This window comes from Emydura macquarii, unplaced genomic scaffold (genome assembly GCF_026122565.2).
Source record: "Emydura macquarii macquarii isolate MOO-44397 ecotype Brisbane River unplaced genomic scaffold, CSIRO-AGI_Emac_v2 contig_312, whole genome shotgun sequence".
NCBI lineage: Eukaryota > Metazoa > Chordata > Testudines > Chelidae > Emydura > Emydura macquarii.
The window spans coordinates 9,179,666-9,197,819 of record NW_027130449.1 but is presented as its reverse complement, the minus strand read 5'-3'; the positions used below and the strand labels follow the sequence as shown (position 1 = coordinate 9,197,819).

At 48.3% G+C, this 18,154-nt stretch overlaps 1 protein-coding gene across 4 annotated transcripts in view; it reads left to right on the top strand.

Annotated features, from left to right (window-relative positions):
- Window positions 1-18,154, top strand: part of GRIK4 (glutamate ionotropic receptor kainate type subunit 4) — a 200,787-nt gene that overhangs the window by 161,835 nt on the left and 20,798 nt on the right. For all 4 annotated transcript variants that reach the window (XR_010922966.1, XM_067564827.1, XM_067564836.1 and 1 more), the window contains exons 11-13: window positions 712-819; window positions 2,363-2,566; window positions 17,650-17,763. Coding sequence is in view for 3 of the 4 variants with exons in the window: in XM_067564827.1 (XP_067420928.1) it covers window positions 712-819; window positions 2,363-2,566; window positions 17,650-17,763 (426 nt within the window). In the remaining variant the exon portion in view is untranslated. The remainder of the gene's footprint in view (window positions 1-711; window positions 820-2,362; window positions 2,567-17,649; window positions 17,764-18,154) is intronic.

Sequence of the window (18,154 nt, the reverse complement as noted above, 5' to 3'; positions counted from 1 at the left end):
GCAGAGCTTATCCTGCAAGGATCTCAAAGTACTTTATTGTTCCTTAAGCCTACTGGCACCGTTTGAGGTCAATAACATGGTGATCCCCTTCGGGCAGATAGGCAGGAGGATAAGTCACTCGCCCACGGTTGCATGGTGAGTCAGTGGCAGAACCAGGAACCAAACTCCTGCCGTAAAACCCTGGTGGGGGAGAAGGCACTGTGGTTTCTACCACAAGGTAGCTAGGGGAGGACAAATCACGGGTGGAGGTATAGCATTGACCCTGCCTAGCTACCTTGTGCTAAAACCACAGTGCCTTGTCTGCACTAGGATTGTACAGTATGATAGCTAAGATGCATGGTTATCTACACCAGTGAAGAGAAAGCTTTAGTCCCGGTGCGTTAAATAGGAGTAAGCACCACACCCCCCACTGTGCACCTCTCCGAATCAGGCGCCTGGCCGTGGTCACAGTACAGACGCCTGGATCGCCAGCTAGCAGTTTGAACGTGGGTGGTGGTTCTCGCTGTGGCGGAGCAGCGTGTGCCAAGGCTGCATGCTAGCGGAATAACCTCTCTGCCATAATGTTGGTGGGCTGCACTGTCAAGGTAATGGAGCATTAAGAAATATCTTGCGCAGGGCTGGCCGGATGGTTGTCAGTCAGAGGAGCCATATGGCGGGCGCGTACTGTAATTTGCACTGTAAATTTCATTCTTCTGCTCTTTACCTCTGCAGATCGGCCGCTGGCATGTTTCTGAAGGACTTACCATGGACAACAGAATCTTCTCCTCCAACATATCAGATACTCTCTTCAACACCACGCTCATTGTCACGACCATCCTGGTAAGCGAGGGGGGTCACCGACCGCTCCCATTAGCTCTTCTCCAGCCAAGCATCTAGAGTTGTCATTCTCAATCAGCCAGGATATGATTCCCTTCTTCTGCCCCCCTCTGCCCCCTGCATTCAGCACTGCACGCTGATTTCATACGGAACAGCCGATCAAAACTCTAATTACAGAACTGAGGACAATTTACGACAGTGTAATTAAACTCAAGTTGATGTTTCGTATGGAAATGATATTTGATGAGTTCAGAAGCAGCTGGGGAGAGGGCTGTGATGGGGATAAGCTGCAATTTTAAATTCATCTCCGAGTGTTGATCTTGTTCCGGATACAGCTGTTAGATGGGGAGGGGGAGTTGTCCGTTCTAGCCATAAAAAATAACGAAAAGTGATTAGGGTGAATATAATGGTAACAGACTGTGAGTGTGCAGCCACCACCATCCTCACCTCACCAAGTGCCTCCCATCTTGCTCAGACTCCAGTGCCCCACTCAGGTTTTGCCAGTGCCCCTGCTGCTAACCTATTTACACACCTGTGAAACGGGCTGGGAGCCAGTTCTGTGGGTCCAGCTGAGCTATGCTTGAATCAAATCCCAAACTGGAGCAGAGGTGTCCTTATACGGTCTTTCCTCTCCTAACTCTCCAGCCACCAAGCCTGCGAGCCGCTGGAAGCCAGTTTGACACCCCTCCCCACCCCCAGCACAATTTAGTGCAGCCTTAAGGCTGCTCTAAATTATTTCCCACTAGCTCAAGATTTCTGGACCTCTAGGCCAAGGGTTGGCAACCTCGTGCCAAATCTCCCCCCCACACCCCTGCCCCTCTCCCAGTGCCACAGCCATGACAGGGGAAGGGTGTGTCTGCAGGCCCGTTCCGGAGGCGGTGGGGGGACTGCGGCCTCCTTCCCAGCAGCAGTGGAGGGAGCGGGAGGGGCTGCAGGCCCATTCCCAGTGGCAGCGACGGGTCTGTGGGCCCGTTCCTGCAGGGGCTGCTCCGTTCTCGGCCAGGGGCGCCGCTTGGCCCATGTGGAGAAGGGGCAGGGCCAGGATGGCGGAAGGGTGGGGTGCGCGGCGCTGCTTGGGGCCGTGAGCAGCTCAGCCCCAGCCAGGGCGCCGCGTGCTGCTCAAAGTCGGCGCGTGCCACTTTTGGCACGCATGCCGCAGGTTGCCGACCCCTGCTGTAGGCTTTCTGGCCATGCCCTGGAGTGCCCTCTGCACCTGGGTAGATCAGACATATCCACAGGAAGGGCCAAGAGGAAGTGGCCCAGAACTGCCTACACTATCTCTCTACCACCTTCGCATTTCCCTAGGCAAGCAGAATCCCCAGCTGGTGCTCGAAGCCAGCTTTTGGTCTCCTTGTGCACTCCCACTGCCCCGAAGAAGTCAAAGGAGACAGAGCAGGACTAAAGATCTGGCCGGTCTCTTTTGCCAGAGCCCCTGTTTCCCACGGCACTTTCCAGTGAGCCCCCTTCATCAGCCCTGATTTTTGATTCAGCGCTGTTGTGATCCCATGGCTAAGATGGGAATGACAGCTGCCCAGTTTCCATGCAGGAAAACCCTTATTTAAAGCTAAAGTGGAACCACCAGGAGCTGGACGGGAATGACCGCTACGAAGGCTTCTGCATGGACATGTTGAAGGAGCTGGCGGAGATCCTGCACTTCAACTACAAGATCCACCTGGTTGGCGACGGGGTGTACGGCGTGCCTGAGGCCAACGGCACCTGGACTGGCATGGTTGGGGAGCTCATTGCTCGGGTGAGTAAGACAACATTTATCTTCAACCTTGATAGGAGTTAAATAACTCAATAGGAGGACAGGGCTTTAGTACTTATAAGGGATCATAAGATGATGACGGCTGTGGTTTTACTCAGTAAATGAGAGTCGGACATGAAGATCTCCATTAAAAGTATTCTTTTCATCGTTTTAAATGCATTTTAACTCACTGTGACAGTGTTCCTAGTGCTTAGAGCAGGAGTGATGATCCTGGCCTTGACTGCGGGAAGGAATGTGATTCAGTGGTTGGGGCAGGGACCTGGGAGTCCAAGAGTCCTGAGTAGAGCTGGTTGGAAAATTATTTCCCCATGGGAAATTGTCATTTTTCATTTAAAAAAAAGGGGGGGGAGGGGAGAGAAATTTTTTACCAAAAAAACCTGAAAGCTTATGGTTTTTGGACAGACAGCTTTTTATGAAAACAAAATTTTCTGTAAAAAGCAGAGATTTTCTGCAAAAACTTTTCTTTGGCTGACAATCAAATTTAGCCATCAAAAAACAGTTTCAGCAAAAATGTTTCAACGAGCCCCACTCTTTGGATCCAGCCCAGATTCGGGGAGGGAACGTTATCCGGCGCTTGGAGCAGGAGGCTAGAAGTCAAGATTGATGGGCTCTGTTCCCTGCTTTGGGAGGGGTGGCGGGTCTAGTAGAAAGAGGCTTGGAAGTCATGACTGCTGTTCCTGGTGTGGCTGGGAGTGTTGTCCAGTGGGTGGAGTAGGAAACCTGCTGGGTTCTGTTTCTGGCTTTGCCAGTGACTCTCTGCGTCTGGGAGCTCGGACAGTCTGTGTCCCTCTCCATCCTTCAGTTTCCCCATCAGCAAAATGGGATAATTATCCTTTCTTCGACCCCGAGGCTGAAAAGAGATATGGTTTGGAAAATGCTTTGAGGTCCTTGGTAAAACTAGGTACATGAGAGCAAATTATTAAGAGCGGCATTATCGAAGCCAGTATTGTTTCCTTGCTGGCTTGGTATTAGAGGGGTGCTTCTGAGAACCAGACTGCAGAATTCAGCTGGTGGAAATCAGCATAGCTACACTAACATCAGTCTTAGGTAGTTCTCTGGCCACCTCACTGTAGGAGCGGCATGCCTCACCATCCTTAGAGCTCGTCAACACGAACATTTAGTTTGTGGCAAGCTGGGTTCGTTAGCGCACTTTAATCTACTCCTTTTTCAAAGCACACTTACCAATTGTTAGTGTGCATCAGCAGGGTGCACGTGGACAGTTAGACCAGCTTGCTGCAAACTGAACATTTGTGTAGACAAGCCCTTTATATATTTATCCTGTCAACACCCTCATCCCCATGAAGTAGGGAAGCACCATTGTCCTGACGCACAGAGTCTGAATGATTTCCCCTAGAAGTCTGGGGCAGGGCAGTTCTTACCAGCTAGCATCCTAACTCCTACACCATCCATCTTCTCCATGGAGATATGGAAACTGACCCCAGTTCAAATTCTGGCATACTCTTGGGTTGTTTGTTTTTTTCTCTCCTTTCTGTATGATTGTTTGCAAAATCCTCTGGGCTGTTGGCATAGATTTTATACATATCTAGCTTATATAAAACAGCTCTGTGGCATTTCTTTTGGAAGTTGAAGAGAAAAGCGCACAAAGCAATGTGTGATCTCTGTAAACAAAGGGAAGAAAGAAACAAGCCAATTATATTTTTGACCTACTAACCTTGATGGTACCTGTTAAATGGTAGCTGCTGATTTTGGGGGAGATAAGTGTTTTAACTTTGTCTCCGCCTCCACACAGAAACAAAGCATTTATAACTCATTTAACCCCAGTTCAGGAGGATTTTTGTTCCTATTCCAAGAGGATAGAGCTGGAGAAAACAGAATACAAATTGGAAAGAGAAAGGTATGCTGGGCCTTGTTCTTCCTAGGCCAAAGCCCACTGGACTCTTTCAGTTTCCTTCAGTGGGCTTTGGTTCATACCTTGTCTTCCCAACCCTACCAGCCAGTGCAGGGTTCTCCCTAGAGTATAATTTCTAGTGTTTTTGTCCAGGCCAGCTTCTAATGTCTCTTCCCTTGATAGATTCCACAGCCAGATAGATCTCATGCTAGAGGAAGGTTTATTTTTATTCTGACATTCAAAGCAAACATACCTTTCTTCTTAACTCCATCTCATTATTCCCTCTCAACCCATCCTCAGCACCACTAGCAATGAAATGTGAGGAAGGTCATACACAGGATACTTCCTCTGGGTTTATTCAGCGCATGGGCTCTTGTGCTGAACTGCACATATGCCGCATATGTGTTTGTAGCCTATAGGACTAGCCTGCTTGCTTGCATATATATCTATCTTTCCTTATAACTTTAAGTATTGTTGGTTTTTTATAATAGAGACATAGATTCATACTGAAGTATTATAGCTGTGATGCGAGGTACCTTACAGGCCACATCCTGTATGAAAGCTAAGGCAGTTGGCATACATCTGTTCGGGACCTTTGGCCCAGACAAGTAATGGTGAGTTAAAGGATAAGATATATATGGTTAGAACCTTTACCCCAGATAAGTCAGGAGGTATCAAAACGGGGCGGGGGGGGGGGGCTGTCTCAGGTTATGCCCAAAGTAAACTTCACAGATACACCACAGAAGCCACAAAAGGGCCAGAAATAACAAAGGTGAGATAAACGAACCGTCTGGAAAGGATGTGAATATGTCATTAGTACGCACGAACCTGCCAGCCTACAGAAGAAGAAGAAGAATTTGGGGGTGAAGAATCCAAGTTTGGACTTAGGAGAAGGACCCATATGGCTCAGGGTACAAGAAGGGGCAAATCATGTTACTTGGGGCGATTGCCAGCTACTCCTTCTTGAAGCTTCTTTTAGTTAGTGTGTTAAGATTCCTTCGTTTATACTTAATATTATTTGTAGTGTTAGTCTTAGCCTTACAGCTCTTAGCTCTCCAGCATCTCTCTCAACCAGGTCATCAGGGAAGGGTGTGGATATATTCATCCCAAGTATACCGTAGAGGTATGTGATAAAAATATATCACATGAGTCTCTAAAATAAGACTCTTTTCTACGCAAAAGATTAAATGGACACAAATCAGACATCAGGAATGGTAACATTCAAAAACCAGTCGGAGAGCACTTCAATCTCCCTGGACACTCAGTAACAGACTTGAAAGTTGCCGTACTTCAACAAAAAAACTTCTAAAACAAACTCCAGCCCGAAACTGCAGAGCTGGAACTTGTATGCAAACTTGACACTGTCAGACTAGGTCTAGAGCCTGGGAGTGGCTGGCCCCCTACGAAAATAATGTTCCCTCTTTTGACCTTCACACCTTCTCATCAACTGTTGTGAATGGCCTCATCCACCCTGATTGAATTTACCTCCTTAACGCTTGCCCTGTTACACTGTGGTGTAACTCACCCATCCTTGCATGTGTAGACATACCTCCCATACTGGTTTCCGCTTCATGCATCCGACAAAGTGGGTTTCTACCCACAAAAGCTTATGTCCAAATACATTTGTTAGTCTTTAAGGTGCCCCAGGACTCCTGCAGTTTTGCTAAAAACAGACTAACACGGCTCCCCTTCTGGAACTAAACTGACTGCAATCCTATCCATTATCCATTTGATTACTCATTGCTGTTAATCAGTCGTTTGTCTATCATTTTATGTTATCTTAATACAAGCTTATACAATTATCCACATTTGGCTATCAGTGTGAGAACTCCTGTCGTGCAGCCTGGTCCCTATAAACTCTGGTCCCTATAAAACTCTTCTGGAGCCTGATTCCGGGACAGAAACCTCGTTATCTTCTGATCAGATCACTTGGCGAGCCTATAACCATGCAAATTACTAAAACATCCAAAATCAGGCTACAACCTAGCACTACGGGACAACGGTCAGTGGCTGGGCCTCTGAAGGACCACGAGGATGGCCACTTGTGCATCCTCAGTACTTGCGGGAATGGCGTGACCCAGCCCTGACAGCAGGACATTGCACGCAAAGCATGTGCGAGATCACACCGCATGGAGAATGCATTTTGAAGAGCGCCCTACCCTGGTGCAAGCAAGCTCCGGCAGGCACGGGCGGATCCCTGTGCTTTTCAAACTGGCATCCCCCTTCTGTGATACTGCCAAAATCATGTCCAGTTTTGTCTCAGTACCAGACAGGGGACAAACCAATTAAAAACAGGACTGTCCTGTTTAAAACCAGATCAATGGCCTGCCTAGACATTACCTCACTAGAAAGAACAATAATAATTCCTGAGAAACTGAGTTCTTGGCAGAACTCCCAGTCCAGACTTCAGTGTACCTGCATTGGTGCACGTCCCTAGCCAGACACAATTTTTCATCCATTTTTGAGGCTGGGAAGAACCATTATGGTCATCCAATACAATGTTGGGGAGAATCGTGGGTCCAGAGGTTAGCGAACTGGACTGGGCCTCAGGAATCCTGGATTCTGTTCCTGGCTCTGTCATTGGACTGCTGGGTGGCTTTGGGTTAGTCCCTTTGCCGCTCTGTGCCTCAGTTTCCCCATGGGTAAAAGGAGGATAATGCTACTGACCTCCTGTGTAAAGTGCTTTGAGATCTATAGATGAACAGTGCCATATAAGAGCTAGGTATTAATACTATTTATTATGTAGTCTGAACTCCTGTATACTAAAGGCCATAAACATTCCCCTAGCAATTTCTGCCAGGAGCTTACCGCACTGTACAAATCACCCTGTTTCAGTGTAAATCATGCCTACACTACAGCTGTACGAGTGGCTGAAACGCCAATATAGACCAGGCCTGAGTCAAAGCCACCAAACTTTGCTGCTCTGCTCCCTTCCCATTCAAAAGGTCCGAAGCATCCCAGCCCACTGCCTGGATCCCAGCTCAAAGCAGTATGGGGAGAGCAGCTCAGCCCAACTGAAATTAGGTTCCCAGCAGCAATGGGGTTTGTGTCTCATTTGTACGTAGGACACAATCTGAGCTCTGGTTTTGCACTAAATTGGACGTAGTCGTTTCTGGGCGCGCGCTCTCTGCACTCGAGTGGCCCCGAGACATCAGCAGGACTCATGTCTTGTGTAGAGTTCAGCTTGTGTCTAAGTCTTTGTAGGATCTGAGGCTGAGGACAGGTCTACGCTAGAAGCGCTACAGCGGCACCGCTGCCCCACTGTAGCTCGGCTGGTGAAGGCCCTGTATGCCGAGGGGACGGCGCTCTCCTGTCGGCATAATTACTCCACTTCCACAAGAGGCGGAAGCTATGTCTCCCGCCGAAATAGCACCAGGGTGGACAGCGCTTTGGTTGCCATAACTTGTGTCACTTGGGTGGGGAAGGGTCTTTTTCACACGCCTGAGCGACGTAAGTTCAGTGGTAGGGTACACCTGCCTGTCGTGGCCCCGTAATGCCAAAGAAGTAACCTTTTTGAATGTGACTTTTCCTGGCTGATCTGGCAGGACTAGATGAAGCAGCAGCTTCCCCACCCATGAATGATTATCAGTAACAATGCAGGGGGTAAGGTCGTCAGTCAGTCAGCACCTTCTTGGCCCCCATACACTGGGAAAGAGGGCTAGGGTGGCGTAAAGGAGCCTTAAATGCTCCATATCTGGCCAGGGGAGGATTTCCACAGCATGGTCCCTGTGGATGACAGAGGCAAGGTGGCCCTCTGATGATCCCCTCGCAAGCCCTGGCATAGGGGGCATGGCAGAGATTAAACTGGGGGCAGAGCCTGGTGGAGATTCCCGACAGAGCTGTGGTCCCCAGGACACCCCAGGAGACTGCCAGACAGGCCCCCAGAGCTGTCTAAGTTATTCCTGGACCCTCCCCCGACTCCAGCTCTCAGAACAGCCCAGAATCTGGGCACAAATGTTTTTAAAGCCACTGTAGCCCCTCCTAGGCTCGCAGCCCTTGGCTGTGAGTTCTGTGTTGTTCAGTCAGGGATTTTCCCTAGTGGTTCAGACCACCTGTCCTTCAACTGTTTTACCATACCTACAACAGTGGCCAATCGCTGATGGTGCAGAGAAAGGCCATGCACCTAACTGCTTATGCAGTGATGTACTATTGTTAGAGGGTGATTCCTTCCTGACCCTGGCATTAAGGGTCAGAAGCATGAGATTTGGTTACCATGCTCTTAGCCAGTGTAACTAGGAAGGTCAAAAAATTATCCAGCCCTATTTTAATATCCTGCCACAGTATTTGACTTGATGACTCTCAGCCCCTGGGGCAACTGAATCTCCACAGAATGGCTATTTGCTGGAAGGAAAAAGTATTTCATTTTATTGCTCTCTAAATTAACCAGCCATTGATTGAATCATTAGTGTGGGTAATTCTATTAGGGCTAATTCTGCAGGGCCCTCAGATATAATTGAAAAGGAGGCTATAGAAATACAAGTTGTTATTGATCCAAATATACAAGTACGTATCTATCAATCTGCATGCAGAACTCATTAAGAGCTGAGGAACACACAGACAGGACGATGCAGCAGATTAGTGAAAGGGCAGTTGTCTTTCCCATGTAGGTCAGCAATGTGGACCCGGCGCAGGCCAGTGATCACAAAATTGTTACCATCTGATGATGGTTTGGCAGAGGTGAAATTAATTTGGGAGGGCTCCACCCAGTTCCTAATAAGTGTCCCTATCCCAGAAACCACCATGCTAGTAGGTGCCTTTGTGAATCAAGGGCCTGAAGACTGGCCTCCTTCCTTTCTCATCCTTAGAGGTGGGCTCAGGAATGAAGCAGAACGGCGTTGTAATTTCCTCTGCTATTCTTGCCCTGTGGCTGGATTGAAGACTTCAATCTCCAGTTGTCAGGTTGACACCTTGTATGAGCACCGACTATCACAAGGAAACAGGAGAGAAGAACAGAGCTGACACATGGTTTAGCATTTAGCACCCCAGCCTTCAGGGAGGGGCTGAGAGAACATCTCATTTCTTCCTTTCACAATATTGTCTCTCGCTTTGAGTCCCTGATGGTTCTCTCATCCTCGAGCTGGAATGCATTCACTAGCCTGATCCGAGCCAATAACTGTATTTTCAAGGCATTGTGACAGCTTCCCCTCTTATTCGGATACGACTATATTGGCTTCTTTTTGGTACCGTGTGGCTGGCTGCGCTCAATACGTCTTTGCAGTGCCTGCGCGTCGTCTTGTGATGAGACTTCAGGGACTGACTTCTTTGCTGTTACACTGCTGGGGAGCAGGGTTTGCTTTGAGGGATTCGTAAGGAAGAGCTACCAAAGGCTTCCAATCCGCCTGTCTCTCATCCCTCATTTTCATAAAGAATGAGGCTGAACTAAGGGGCACGTTGTTCACGATGCAGCTTAATCAGCAGGAACCTAAGCGGCGGCGTTGCTACAGCTCCACCCCTGTGTTCTTCCCTGGTTATTTATGATGTGTGTTATGGCTCGAATCAGGGATGAGAGCCTCTCTGAGCTAGGGGTAGCATGACACGTAGCAGAGAGTCCCTGCCCCACAGCACTTGCATTCTAGGTTAACAATAAGATGCAACAGGTGGATGAAACAAACTGCTGGAGAGGCAGGACAAGGTAACAACGTGTTCCCACCCAAATAACCGTCCCACAAAAGTGCTAGACTTGGGAAACAGTTTGGATGGCACCAGATAGGTGAAAGAGGCAGGGTGCCAGCCCAGCTACTAGGAGTTTTGCCAGATTAGTTATGTCCTGGGGTATTTCAGCTTCCCCTCCCCGCCCCCTTCCAGCCAGGACCTGGCAGTTCAGAGGCATCAAAAACGCAAAGAAACCATAGGAAGGTGGGGAAATGTTAGCCAAAGATTCCAGACTCTTCAGAAAGGCCTGGGGCCAGGGGGGATAAAGATGGGATCCTTGGGACATAAGAGCAGAGAAAGCCCAGGACCAAGGCACGGCTGGTTTTTCCCAGCTGATTGCCTGTTGGTGCTGGCAGGGTGCCTCAGGCGGGAACTGGAGGAAGAAAAGTCTGCACATGGAGCAGCTGAGACAGGGCGTGGTGGGGAGACTGGGCAAAGTGTTTTGCGAGTCAAAAAGATTGAAGAAGCTTTTCTACCTCAGACGTGGTCCCGCCCGTCGCAGGGCAAAGCACGTAAGTGGGGCACTGCAGGAGGAAGCTTACCCTGCCATTGAGCAGGCTGTCCCTGTTCTGTGGATAAAACAGGACTGGATCCTTCAGAAGCACTTACGGGCGTTCGGAACAGAGGTCTCGTGGAAAGTCCAAGACTCGTGCTTCGGGAAACCTGGTGTTTCCAGGCCCGTCAGACTGGCATGTTTCACCAGGGGTGAATTCACACACAATCATTTGTCCAAAGCCACTAAGTCTTTGGAGTTTTCACTGAGTTTTGTTTCACCCGCTTGGCAGGAAGCATGTGAGACGTTGAAGGGAGGGAGGATGGTCCAATGGTTAGGGCACTGGCTTAGGCTGTGGCAGACTTGGGTTCATGTCCCTGCTTCACCAGGGACTTCCTGCATGACACTGGACCTTGCACGTCACTTAGCCGCTCCGTGCCTGAGTTCCCCATCTATAAAATGAGGAGAATTATGTTCCCCCACCTCACAGGCGTGTCATGAAGATTGAAAGGTTGCGAAACGCGTTGCGATCTGCTGATGAAAAACGCTCTATAATAACCCGGCCTGGCTATTTTTAATGGCCAGAGCAGTGATAATCTCCCAGGCGCTCCTAAGTGGCAGAGGAAACTTTTGCATGAGGTCCTTTCTTAACAAATTGTCCACTGACATCATGCGCCCTCCATCACCATTCGCGGCAGGATGAGTCACACCAACATCTGCAGTGAGGGTGGTACCCGAGGAGGCAGCTGCATCCTCTGGATAGAAGATCCCGGCATTTTACTACTTAAGGCTGTTTAATAGCATAATAGCTCAGAATCCAGGCTCAGTCTGAATCGTTAATACAGCGCAAGTGTGTTTCAGCGCGTCTGTTCAGAACGCAGACAGCATCCGTGCTTAATGGCAGCTTTAGTTAAGGCAGGGCATGCATTTCATTTCAGACAGCAGTCCACCAGGGGATCCTCTGATCCAGCGAGTGTTTGGTTGTCATTTCAGCTGTCTTCTGCTCTGGAAACCTCTGGCTGCGCTACAGTAACGCGCTTTGTCTTCTTTTAGTTTATTGAACGTTACCGTTTGTTGCTGGAACGCAGCAGACAACGGCAGCATTAGACGCACCCACGGTGCTGGGGCAGAGAGCGGGGAGAGCCGAAGCTTGAACTTTTGCAAAGTGCAAAAGCAGCAAGGAAGGAAGACGCACGTCTTCCCAAGACGTAGCGATGTGAAATCGAAATGGTAACTTCTGCCTGTGTTCAAGTGGGGCGTGGGTGTAGAGCTTTAACATTTGCGAAGCTCCTGTTGTTACTCAGACACGTTGACCTCAGTGAGTCATGGGGGCGGGGGAGAAACCCGTCTGTCTTGACCATTTTGAGGCAAAAGGCACAAGCTCTAATCAGGTGGTATTCAGAGACAGAATACGAATGCGTATGGCTCACAGACCGAAGTTTAAAGCCGTCAGAATTTAGCTCTAAACTCGTGTCATTTCCCGGTGAGAGAGAGAGCGAAAGCCTCAGATAATGCACAGCAACAACAAAGTACCGAAGGCCTGAGTCCTGTGCGTCACAGAGTCTGCACTCTCACCCTGTACGGAGAGGGATGGATTTGCGCTAGACCTTGTGTAGGTGAGAGCAAACGGGCTGCTCTAACCTCTGCCTGCTGGAAAGGTCCTGAATGGAGAGCGCAGTAAGATCTGACAGCATCCCCTCCTGCCCTTTATGCCAGGGCTGAGGGTGACTGGGTGCTGGATATGCCTGCTCTGCATCAGAGGAAAATTCCCTGAGGATGGGGAATTATCATCTGGCTGCTTTACTGCCCGTTTGTGCTGCTGCTTTAACATCAATGGAGCTATGCTAATTTACACCAGCTGAGGATCTGGACCTCTGTCAGCAAGTTTAGGTGCTTAAAATCATTCCTGGCCAGGAGAAAAAAACGCTGTGAGTCTGTGTGCAGGGGGCTTATATTCAAACTAAAGGACACTTGTGATTTCTTTATATAGGCTCTCTGTGTGTGCGTGTGGTTTGCCTTCCTTCATCCCTGAACCTGGATATTTTAAAAATGACAGTTTCTCCTCTCTCCACAGTCTCGGGCGAACAGTCTCTGTAAATTTGTATAAGCCTGCACAGTGTAGGAAATAGGATTTACTGTGACACGGGGACTCAGTAACCTTGGAACTAAGTCTTCCAGGATTGTAGAGGTTGCTTGGCTCCTCGCCAGGACAGTCTGAGTTAGTTTCCCCTCTCTCAGGGGCACTGTATCAAACACGTAGCTTCCCCCTACTCCCATCTGCCCACGGTTATCTCTTAGGGAGGGTTTAAAGGCACCACAGCCCTATATGCAGACAGAGGAGTCAGTATGATGCTCGATCAGCGGCTCCTCTGTCTTCTCCCTTCTACGTCTCCCCTCCCAACTTGTGTCACTTTCTCCCGGAAAAGCAGATTCCTGTTCTGGGCTCAGTCCTCTGCACTGAGTGTCTTTTGAGTTTCCAGATGTGCCCCAGAATCCTGTGCACCGGCTCCAGATGTGCTTTGAAAAGAGATGCTGCGGGTGGATCACAACCACGTCAAAGGTACTCACTGCCCACAGCTGAACTCAAACAGGGGAGATGCCTCCCTTGAAGACACGGGGAAGGACCAGGTGCACAGAAGTTCTGCAGCCAAAGGAGGGATTACAAAAATGGAGGTGTTGATGTGGGAAGAGAGCAGTCCTAATGCTGTTCCAGTTAGCTCCTCAGATGTACAGTCTTTTTAGTGATCTCCTATTTGGTCTGTCTTAGGCTTCCCGGAATTCCTTAGATACCCTGGCACACAGATCAATTGATCCAGTCTTTGTATTCTGGTGGTATTTATGTAACGCCAGTTACTCATGTATCTAGTTACTCACCCATGCCAGATCAAGATGATAGGTGTCTTTTAAAAATACCTTAGATAAATAGCTGTTTAGGTAGAAATTCCCCCTGGCTTGTGACTAATTCCAGCCTGAACTTCGTCAGTATTGTCTATAGCTGCCTCCAGACAGTTGGAAAATCTGGCCCTGGTTACATCAATAAATCTTTTGTGTTCAGAATGTGAAATGTCACCTTCTCCTTGACCCATGCACCCTACTAACTCATGGGCAGATTTTAGCTGCTCTGTTACCCCTTATTTTTTCTTTCTTCCCGCAGATAATGAAGTAGAGCTCCAATAAACCAATACTTTGTTTTTGCTCTTGCAGCTCCGCCTGCGTTTTATAGCCCTTTAGCCCCGTGACTTTGAAGGTTTTATTTTATTTATTTATTTGCCCGCTTCTGCTCGAAGATGATTAATCCAGTTATTCTTAAGAAAATCCTGCAACAGCAGAAAGTTCAGGCACCATGCAGAGTGAAGCGCACATGCAAATTTGCCATCTCATGGTGCATTTACAACTAGGGCACGGATCGGGAGAAACATGCCGCATATTTAATCAGGCCTTCAAGGCTTGTTGGTGCATTGACTGCCTTACAAACCTTGTGAAACTCAGGGATGCAAAACATAAGCTATTTTTTTTCCCACCTGCATGACTGTGACCGCTCCGTCTTATCCTGCAAATAACAAAAATATATATGTGAGAGAACAGTGCAGATCTCTCTCTCTTTTTTTTAAAGCAATTGAAGCCATTAAAGGGGCCATAATAATAAAAATCATATTTAAAATTAAAATCACTTATCTGCATTAGAAGATGATTAAATATGGATGGATTTTTTTAAAATCTAATTTGCTTTTACCCTATTGATGGCACTTAGGTATATTACAACCTTGTGAGAGTGTGTGTTGTGTTGCCCTCTAGTGGCTGGCCCACAGAGAGGATAGCAACCTGCTGCTGCTGCCAGCTGATGGAGAGATTCCTTTAACTCAAGAGATAGAGGTCTGTGTGGCAGTGCTGACAATTCAGATTCTAGTAATGAGCTCTGAGAGGGGTTATTTCGTTTGCTTTTTTGCATTTTGCTTAGCTTAAATAATGAAACTAAGCTGATTATTTCCACATTTGGTTTATCATTGATTTCATTTTCGGACTCTTCTAGCAACAGGTCCCTTCAGTGCAAAAATGTTTTTGTTGTGATAGTTTATTGTTGTTGTTCATTTATTTCATGCAAACATTTCTGAACATATTAAACCAAATGTATTTGCTGCCAGCAGTGGTAGGCTATTGTCTTCTAGGCATCTAACAGCCCAGACAGCCCAACTGCACTGCTGTTCGCTGGGGTTCTCAAGCCACAGCTCTGCTCTGGAGCTGCTCCATAGCTGCAACTACAGCATTGAGGCTGCAGTGGCTACTGTTTACTAATGGAGCCTGTGGCACCCAATAGTCTCTGAGGGCTGTTCTGCTTCAGTCTAATCCAGGTGATTGGGCTCAGTATAGCAGTAACCGGGTGGGGTGTGTGGCAGGACATGTGATGTGCAGGAGGTCAGACTGGATGATCTGCTGGTCCCTTCCGGTTTTAAACTCTGAGCTTCTCCCACACACTGCCCTGCTCCACCCTAAAGCCTCCTCGCAGAATTACAGCCCATGCCACATGGGAGGGGTGCGCCCCCTTTTCTGGCCTTCCCAAATCCTACCCCACATTCCCCCCATAGTAGAACTATCCTGGTTTCCCTGCATCTTGGGATCACCACACCTGTGCTGGGGTAGAGGTGGGCGGGAAGCTGGCATTGCCCATCAATGTATAGAAAACCTCTTCCTAAAAATAAATGTGTTTGGGGGTAGGTTCATAGCATCCCTCACTTTATTTTAAGCTTTGAGTGCTCTGTGCTAGCGGGAGGTGCAGGAGTGACAGCTCTGGAGACCCAAATTCACTCCCCACAGAACAAAGCCAGCATGAGAGCAGTAAGGAAAACTCCCCTGCGCTGTCCCAGTCCGTGTTTTGGTGTCTCCCACCCTGACCACTAGCCCATATTCTCACACCTTTGCAAGTTAAAAAGCTCGGGTTTTGCTGTGCAAATGGACATTTCAACACAATTCTGTTTTTGTGAAGACGTTCAAAAGCTTTTGGGTTTGTTCCGAGGTGGAAACCTCAGAAGCTGCGGCTGGACGGAATGGGTGACCCTCTGGTCAGCGGTAGCCAAGAGTATAAAAAGGATTTACTGGAGCTGTTTTGGGACTTCCATCTAAACTGCCATCTGTCTCTCAGATGTTCACAAACCACATCAGTGTCATTGTCATCAGCTCCTGCATCTCAGTGTCAGCTTCCTCCATATTATCTGTTATCCGGCTTCTCATCCCCATGCAAACCTTCCATTCAAATACCTCTTTGGAGAGGGAGCCAAACTCAGCATGGACAAACTATTGCAATTTTATCGGGAGTCCTAGGAGTTTATTTAAAAAGCTCCATCTCATGAAGTCAAGTGATTACGTGAGACAGTCAACTTCCTTTTTTTTTAAGTAAATTTCTAGCTTGCAGGGCTGTGAAGAAAAGCTTGAAAATGTGACCTGAGCAGACCCTGAAAGTTCAAAAACCTAGAGGGCCAATACAAAGCAATTACATTTTTTTAATCTCCTTATTTTTAAGCCCATTTCGTGTTTTGTTTTTTGTGCCCGACTCATGATTTTTGAACTCTTGGGGCTGGCAACGCTGCAGACTTTGGGGCTTGGGAGGCATCTCTAATGATCTTGTTTAAACTGTGAGCTCCCTCCTTTGGCACTCTGTAATTAACAATAATCCTGTTTGGACGGGGGAGGACATGCCTGGTGGGGTCAAGTTTGTATCCTCTTCAACCCTTTACAATACTCAGTGCTTCTATAGCTCCTTTCATCCAAGGATCCCAAAGCATTTTAAAAGTAGGAATCGGTTTTCACAATCCCCAAATGAGATGGTGTATTACTTAGGGCTTGTCTACACAATTAAACTGCAGCAAGCTTAGATGTGAATCTACCCTGCAGTAGTCTGCCGCACTCGGTCTATGTGCACCCCGCTGATGTGTGTTAACATGTGTTAGTGCCCTTTACGCTAGTCCCGTTTCAAAGAGGACAAGATCAAAGCACTCTAATAAACCGTTACCGTGCATCTTCAGGATGCGCACAGACAGTTGGACCATGGCAGGTTAATGAGGGGTCTAATTGTTCTTGTAAAAAAGCCTGTAATTGTAAACTCTTTGGGGCAATGGCCATCTCCTTGCTTTATGTTTGTACAGCACCTAGCGCAATGGGTCCCTGACCTGTGGTTGGATCTCCTAGGTGCTACCACAATACAAAGAAATGATGATGATGACAGTTTTGCAGGTGTGGGAGGTCTATGAAGGACCAAGTACTGTAAATGTAGTAAAATCCCAATGACAGTGGCCTGGGTATGTGGTTATGATGATGGATAACAGACCAGCTGTCTCATGGAAAGACATCCTTATGGTGTCCGATCTCATGGTCGACCCCAGAGAAGATGGAGCGATAACACTGAGCAAGACCGCAGAGCTCTTAATGTGAATGGCCCTCCATGGGAAAAATATGCCCATATAGGTGGAAGTGGGGGAAACTGTGAGAACAGCCAAGTGTCTCCATGGTCTATAGAGTCTGGGAGTAAAATAATAGTTTGCAGACGGATAATTTGAGGCTGGGGGAAGAGAGTCTCAGATCTCCCCCTCGCCCCCACTTCCTATGGTCAGGAAGCGGGAGAAAACCCGGGAGATGGGTGTGTCCGACCCCCTGATCTTGAAAGAGGGAGAACGAGTCTTTGTTCTGAGTATGGCCTAAAGTGTGATGAGGCTGATAGAGCGCTGCATGCTCCTGGACAGCGATGGACTCTGCAATCACGCAGGCTGAAATTCCCTGCTCCAGGCGTAGGCACTGCCTGAGTGGGGCTTAGGCTTTACCCAGAGCCCTCTGCACAGGGTGAAATTACGTCCTGGCTGGTTGACATCAATGGCAGAACTTCCACTGCCTGGAACAGGGCCAGGATTTCCCCGGTAGTGAACAGGCTGGTGTCTCTGGCCATGGGTTTTGCCGATTTTGTGGGGGCAAGTCCTTTCGGGCTGGGGATCCTTCTGCCAGGGCTGTGGTTTCTCTGCCCCCCCCCCCCAGCCGTCCAGCCTTTGGGGCAGGCTGTTGATCTTCTCTGCATTCCTTCCTCTTTAGAAAGCCGATTTGGCAGTGGCTGGCCTCACAATCACGGCTGAGCGGGAGAAGGTGATTGATTTCTCTAAACCTTTCATGACTTTAGGAATTAGCATTCTCTACCGAGTTCATATGGTAAGAGACTTATTTTATAACCATTTATAACGTTACAGTTATTTGCATGCAAACGCACACAGGTATAGGGGAGTGACGAATGACTCATACAAAGAGTTTGGTTTCTTATTTAAACGCAAATGTGCTGGATCTGCCCCCGTCCCCATCCCGACACCCGCGCACACACCCCCGTTTCAGCTACGTAGGTTCAGTGTAGTGATGCTGCCATCAGACTCCCAATCCCACACATAGCTGTCATTGGTTCCAGGGGGAGTTGGGCACACAGAGTACTGCCAGATCTGGCCCCCCACCCAACTCCAAGGGTACTGCCATAGAAACCCCCAGCACCAAGTCTTGGAGCCTGGGTCAGCTGACTTGGGCTGTGAGGCTAAGAAGAGCCGAGCAGACATTT